At 35.8% G+C, this 7,921-nt stretch overlaps 1 protein-coding gene across 1 annotated transcript in view; it reads left to right on the top strand.

The window, feature by feature from the left end:
• LOC143019124 (uncharacterized) overlaps positions 1–6,069 on the top strand; it is a 16,523-nt gene extending 10,454 nt beyond the window's left edge. Inside the window, exons 5-6 of the mRNA XM_076174819.1 lie at positions 4,715–4,797; positions 5,922–6,069. Of these exons, the coding sequence (XP_076030934.1) occupies positions 4,715–4,797; positions 5,922–6,069 (231 nt within the window). The remainder of the gene's footprint in view (positions 1–4,714; positions 4,798–5,921) is intronic.
• The last annotated feature ends 1,852 nt before the right edge of the window (positions 6,070–7,921 follow it).

Genomic DNA, 7,921 nt, shown 5'->3' with positions numbered 1-7,921 from the left:
TTTGACAAAGCCCCACACAAAAAACTATTCAGGAAACTGGAAACCATAGAAGGGATACAAGGTAAACTACTGAAATGGATGGAGAACTTTTTGCATGAAAGAAAAATAAGAGTAGTGCTCAGAGAAAAGAGTTCTACTTGGGAAGAGATGATTAGTGGAGTTCCACAAGGATCAGTATTGGCTCCAGTAATGTATTCTATTTACGTGAATGACATGGACGAGGGTGTGGAATGTTACATGAGCTTCTTTGCAGATGACGTAAAACTGTTAAAGAAAGTGAGTACTGAAACGGACTGTGATTCACTGCAGAGAGATCTGAACAGGGTTTGGGAATGGAGCCAGAAGTGGGAAGTGGACTTCAGCATTAAGAAATGTAGCATAATGGAATTTGGAAAAAGTAAATTAAAAAAAAAACATATCAGGACAAAATAAAATCGTTACAAAGGAAGTAAAGAAAGTGGGATCTGAAAAAGACCTGGGAGTAAACATCACAAAGGATATATCCTCTTACAAATAGATAAATAGAATTGTTGGTGAAACCTATAATTTGTTAAGATCAATAAAAGTGGCATTTACTTACTTGGATGATGAAATAGTAAGGAAAATTCTAGTCACACTGATAAGGCCAAAATTGGAGTACGCAGCGACACTATGGTCACCCAGTACTAAAAAGAATATAAGGAAAATTGAGAGAATCTAGAGAGCAACTATGAAGATGGCCTCAACACTATCAAAACTGTCATATGAAGACAGATTGTCAAAACTAGAGTTACTGACTCTGGAACAAAGGAGAGAAAGAGGTGACTTGTTGATCATCTACAGAATTATGAGAGGTATAGAAGTCCTTGATGGAGAAGACTTACTAGATTGGGATAAGAGAAACACAAGAGGACATGGAAGGAAGCTCGAAGAGGACAGTTATAGAAGAGACCTGAAAAAGGACAGCTTTCCCCCCAGAGTGCTGGATGTATGGAACACACAAGACGAAACAATAGTGTGTGCAAAACCAATACACGAATTTAAGAGCAAATTAGACATGGCGAGATACAGAGACTGGGCACCATGAGCGTAGCTCCCCTTCCCGTAAGATAAAACTAGGTAAACTAGGTAAACCGAATATATATACGTCATTAGGCGTACGCTAAACGCGTATGCGTCTATGCCAATTGTACACGTCGTAGAATTAAGGAACTAAATATATGTTACCCTTAACCATTTTGCATGCATATTCATCATTATATGTAATTGTTCTCTTGTTGCTGTATATTTCTATGTATATACCTAGATATGTTAGTATGTATTGTTTTGCTCAATCTTTTTCCCGCTTAGCAACAATGTAACAGAAAGTAGGCCACAGGCGCGTCTTATGCCCAGCTAGGCCCCCCAAGCATTCGCTTGTGACAGATCACTTCCTGTCTTACTTGTGTGTAGATCTCCGCAATAAACTTCTACCAAAATACTGCGTGTTTGGCACTTACCACAAATATACTAAATAATGAGACTAAAAGTACTGGGGCAAGAAAAACTATTACTTAAAGAGAATGTGGCCAAGACGAGTATCATAGATTGAGAACTAACCTCATCAATCCTCATTTTAGCATAGAAACATTCTTTTGCCTGTTTTCCACATTAAGTTCAACTTGATAAAGAATCGCGTTGAATATATTGTGATATATATATGTGATTGAATACATGTTGTATAGAGTTGAATATTGTTGCATTGAGAATTGTGTCATATGAGTCGGGTGTTCAGTATATGATTGAAGGGAAGGTTGTAGAACCTGATAAAAAAAAAAAAAAAAAAAAAAAAAAAAAGATAAGTAAGGGACGTGTAAGATAGAAAACGCTTGGCTCTCCAGCAGATTATAACGGAGTGTCGCTATGGGGGTAATTATGGGATTATCGGGTTACATGGGGACACGCATTCAAGGACGCCATTCCAATGTCTAGTTTTTCTAGCAATGTTAGACACCTCTGTACCTTGCGAACCTGCTTTCTACTGTATACTGAAAGTGGGTCTGCCCCACATTATCAATCTCGTTCTTCCTTAAGAGTCTCAACATTATCGTCCATATCCATCCTCCAGACATACATTCCTCTCTTTCCTCATTATTGCTTTCTACTGTAGTTCTGAATTTATGTTATGTTATGTCCTCAATCTTTGATGAACTGACCTCACAGAAGCCTGAACAGTGAGGCTGATAAAACACCTAACAACAGTTGTTCCTTTGTTTTTTCATATACATTGTTATATAATCTGTCGTCTATGCATAAAGAATGTAATACTTCAGTTTAATATAAAATTGAATAAGGAAAGGCACGTAAAACCTCCCAACCCCCATAATGCCTTACAAATTTTGATACATGAAAATGGGACATTTTTCTTTCTTTCTAGCAATGGCAATCATCTCTTCCTTTCAAGACCTTTCTTCCGACACTGTGTGCGTGCGTTTGCGTGTGTGTGTTCGTTTGAGTGTGTGTGTCTGTAAGGTTAGGAAAGGATGGACACAGCCATATATTGACTTGAATATTCAAAATATCACGCCATACGACAGCCCTTATTGCACCACCTGGCCTAAATATCCAAAATAAAAATGTTACAGCTAATATTTTACTAAATAGGTGCAAGGAATACGAGGAAGATCAAATAAATAAATGAATTATATAAATGAGTAAATTACAACAATTCATTCACTCATGTTTCTGTATACAAAGAATATGATGAAAACTGGAGGCAAAGTGAGATTTTATCGACAACATAGAGACGAAGGGGACAGCCACAGAAGAACTCACAGCTGGAGGAGCAAATTGATAAAACCTGTCGAGTGCTGTTTGGAGTGGGATGGAAGGGTGACTGCATAGGAGCTTGCTCGTATTAGTGAAGCAACACGCTTCCTGTCGTATGACCCTAATTGATGATGATTGATGGTACCCGCGCGCGTAGATAGATATTTCAATTTTCGTTTACCGTTAAAATACCGTTTCACTGTTGTGACTGATACATGGTTCCACCATTAATGGGCGAATTCATTATGATTTGTTGTGTTGTTACCACAAATAGAATAAACTAAATAACGCATTATAAAAAAATCCACTCAGAGTAGATTATTCGGGTATCGGTTTTCCATTTATATATCCTAGATTTTTCTTCAATCATAAACACTCATCACTTCTCACACTTATTCCATTCCGAAATTGTGAAGCTTCGTCGCGCCCGCTCACACAGCATTTTGTATATTTGTTGCATCTATATTACGACAGGTACAACAACGTTTCTTTGTAACGTTTATTGCGGAAATTAAGGGAAGGAGAACAAAATAATTCCCGCAACTATTTTTTTTTTTTTGTGAAGCACATGATTTTCTCCTTATTTTAATCTCTCCTACCTAACCTACCCTACCTAACCTACAGCTACCTAATCCACGATATAGATGTAAAAAATATACAAAATGCAGTGCGACAGCCATAACTGGACAGCCATGACACAGCTACGGTTGTTGATAAGTTGCGGGAATTCTTTTTTCTCCTTCCCTTAATATTAATTATACTACAGATACAAAAATATATACAAAATACCGTGCAAGCATATGAGACGAAATTTCACAAATATCCATTATTCAATGTTGTAAATATTATGTCATCGACAGTGAATAATGATATTTCCTATAGAGATATTGCTCAATTTCAACAGCTTGTGCCGCTGCGCAGCGCCAAAGTTCAAACCAGAACGTTCCAGAAAAAATAATAACTGTCGTTCATCAATATATCAGTCTGCCTCGGACCACCTGCAACCAAGAGAGAGAGAGAGAGAGAGAGAGAGAGAGAGAGAGAGAGAGAGAGAGAGAGAGAGAGAGAGAGAGAGAGAGAGAGAGAGAGAGAGAGAGAGAGAGAGAGAGTGTGTGTGTGTGTGTGTGTGTGTGTGTGTGTGTGTGTGTGTGTGTGTGTGTGTGTGTGTGTGTGTGTGTGTGTGTGTGTGTGTTTTACCTAGTTGTATTTTACGGGAAGAGAGCTATGCTCGTAGTGACCCGCTTTTGTATTTTTTCGCATCCAGTTTGTTCTTAAAATGGTGTATAGTTTTAGCACTCACTGTTTCCTCATTTAGTTTGTTCCAGATATCTATCACTCTGTGGGGAGGCTATTCTTTTTCAGATCTCTTCTGTAACTGTCCTTAATTTTTTTCTCGTGTCCTCTTGTTTTTCTTCTGTCCCACTTTAGTAAATCATCTCTATCAAGAATTTCCAACCCTTTCATAATTCTGTAGATGGTTAGCAAATCACCTCTTTCTCTTCATTGTTCCAGGGTTGGTAGATTTAGTTTATCTAATCTTTGTTCGTATATCAAATTGGAGAGAGTTGATGCCATCTTTGTCGTTGCTCTTTGAATTCTTTCTGGTTTATGTTTTTTTTAGAACTAGGTGTCCATAGTGTCGCAGCGGTCTTATCAGTGTAACTAGTATTTTCTTTACAATTTCTTCATCCATGTAGTCACAGGCTACTTTCATTGATCTTAATAAGTTAAAAGTTTCTCCGACTGATTTGTTGTCGTGTGTGTGTGTGTGTGTGTGTGTGTGTGTGTGTGTGTGTGTGTGTGTGTGTGTGTGTGTGTGTGTGTGTGTGTGTATGTGTGTGTGTGTGTACGTGTTTTGTGAGTGGGGATGAATTTATAATCTTATGATTTACCAGTTATTTAAGTGTTTATTTAAATTTACACACAGACTTATGCAGCCGACATTTTCTTCTCTCAGTCCTGGAAAGATCACCGCCTGAAATTACCAGAGAACATGACGACAGAATACAGGTGAGATAAAACGTCTATTGCACACATTCAAAAGAAAACAATAAATACACCTGGGCTCATGCATACAAGACTATATCAACATTCTCCAGTCGCTCTGATGCCAAAATATATGTGCATTTCTGAGTATATGATAGTTGTTTTTATATTTATGAAAACAAGATGGGGAGCAATACGAAATTATGGAAAGATACCAGAAAAAAAAAATAGATGGATAAATAAATGAATAAACAAGTAAATAAATGAATAGATAAAAAGTAAATAAGATGTTTGAAGGATATAAAGATAATGCAGTCAAAAATTAAAAACAGTTTAATCGATGGAAATACAGAGGCTATCCTACAAGCGTATTTTTTTCTTCAATATAACAGTTGATTACAGTTATGTAAATGAATATACATACGCACATGCATGGAAACAAACACATATATGATAATTATTCAGCATGACAATATCCCCCTTGTCCCTCAGGTACATCCATACATATACGAGTACATACATAAATGCACACATACATACATACATACATACATACATACATACATACATACATACATACATACATACATACATACATACATACATATGTTCCTGTCAAGCAGTGTTTGTAATAGGTATGGGGTTTGCAAGAAGTTATTAGAATCATGTATTCATTTCAGATCAAGTTTATAAATAATTTTGCCCGCAGTGAGAATTTTGTTTCTGGTAACGTCGAACAATTTTACTCAGCTTAGATAAACCCCTTAATGTATTCATGGGCCAAAATCCTTAGAAACTTAACCAAGGGAATTAAACATGTTACACTTAATTCTCTCACGAATCTTTTTTCATGATTACACAATGTGTCTTAATCGATGTATCCATTTTTTCATTTTCCTTGTGAAAAGAAAATCTTTTATAATTCTTACAAATGTAAATTGACTATATCCTATCTAATCCCTCACAAAGGTGTCCCCTGAATATATAAGTCGACTTAAAGGGTCCACAAAGATTGAAAGATTGAGAAACGCTGTTCTAAAAAATTATCCCGCTATGAGAATCTTGTTCTGTGTAACGCAAGCCGATTTTTTTCAGTTTAGTGAAAATCCTTGAAGATATACACAGGAAATATTGTACTTGCATTGCAGGTTACTGGATAAAGATTGGCTGCAGCATCTTTGGCGACCTGATTCCTTCTTCAAGAACGCTAAACAGGTCTTGTTTCAAACAATGACCATCCCAAACCATTACGTATGGCTCTATCAGTCCAAGACTATACTCTACATGGTGAAGTAAGTATTGCAATAGTACTTATATGTGTATTTCTGTGTTGTGCGCACATGTAAACATACACGCGTGCGCACACGTATACGCACACACACGCATGTACTCATGCATGCGCGCGCACACACACACACACACACACACACACACACACACACACACACACACACACACACACACACACACACACACACACACACACACACACACACACACACACACACACACACACACACACACACACACACACACACACACACACACACACACACACACACACACACACACACACACACTGTTAACTATTGTAAATGGGTAAAATCTCGAGATCACCAGTGAGTTACTCAGTGGGAAATTATTTATAAAAGCCAGAGATGAGAAGTATCTTGGAGTCATAGTCACGGATACTTTGTCACCTGACAACGGTATCTGTAAAGGTCTGAACGAGACAAAACAATTTATTGGTAAATCATTTTCACTACAGGACGAGATGACGAGAAATATATAGAATATCTGATATACCCTAAACTGGAATATACGACAGTGATGTGGTGTTTACATTAAGTGAAACATATAAGTTGGATTGGAAAGATTCAAAGAGCAGAACTAAATTGATTCCCAGCCTTGCAGATAAAGTTGATCAAAATAATTGGTTCTGTCATCACATAAAAAAAGAGAAAGAGCTGACTTGATAGTAAAGGTCAAGTCATTAAAGTGAATAGGTACAACTGACCGAGAAGATATTTTGGTTTGAGACAAAACAGAATCACGAGGTCATGGGAATTAACTGGAAAAGATCATATGTCTAAAGGATGTCAAGAAACAGTGTATCTTATTAATACAACGCAAACTGTCTCAAACTGTCAGGAAATAGATTTAATTTGGAAGTGGGTAGAAACAACTTCGCCAACCGTGCAGTGAATGGAATAAACTTCCTGCAGAGGCAGTGCAATGTAGTTCATTTCGAAGCTTTAATATTCGTTTAGATAAACATATAAGAAAAATGCTGTAATGACTGCCATTTGTTTTATATTATTTGTTTGTTATTATTTGTCTGTTTGTTTATTATTTATTTGATTTTCATTTATCATTATTTATCTGTCAGTTTATTATTATTTACTATTTACCTGCTCTTTATTACTATTCATTTATTTATTTTATTTATTGTTATTTATATTATCATAATTTTTATTTTATCATTATCTTTTTATTTATCATTATTATATTTTTTGCATCCGACCTAGTTATGGACCTAAAAGTCTCCTGTCGGCATGCTCCGCCATTGTAATCCTTTGTTACATCTGCTCATGGAATAGCTTAGAAGTTGAAACACTGGGAGGCACGGCCATAAGAGAATTATAGATTAGGTAAGATGATTGTAGAAGAAGAGAGAACCTATGTGCATAACTTTACACTTGCTTGGAATTTTCTTAATTTATCTATTTATTAACTTAATCATTCATTTTTTTCATGAACTGATTAATAGATATATCTATTTATTTATCTATTCATTTATTTATTTTCTCTTTTATTTATTTCCAGTTTTTATTTAGTTATCTATTTATTTATTTACTTATTCATTCCTTTATTCATGAATTAATTAATAAATTTATCTATTTATTCATCTATTCATTTATTTATTTTCTAATTTATCTATTTACAGTTTTTATTTAGTTATCTAATTATTTACTTTGTTTATTCATTCAATATTTTTTTCCATTTTGAGACGATTATGCTATGGCAAGAGAATAGTTATATGAGTCCCTTCACATGAATGTTCAAGTTGACCGTTGGCAAACCTGAGTGGCGCAGCGGGGTTTCTGATAAACTGCTTATCAACACCTCTCATTTCTAATTCTCGATT

This window comes from Oratosquilla oratoria, chromosome 36, assembly GCF_046742065.1.
Source record: "Oratosquilla oratoria isolate Oo_2021 chromosome 36, ASM4674206v1, whole genome shotgun sequence".
Lineage (NCBI taxonomy): Eukaryota > Metazoa > Arthropoda > Malacostraca > Stomatopoda > Squillidae > Oratosquilla > Oratosquilla oratoria.
The sequence above is the reverse complement of the archived record's forward strand: the minus strand, read 5'-3'. Positions and strand labels throughout refer to the sequence as shown.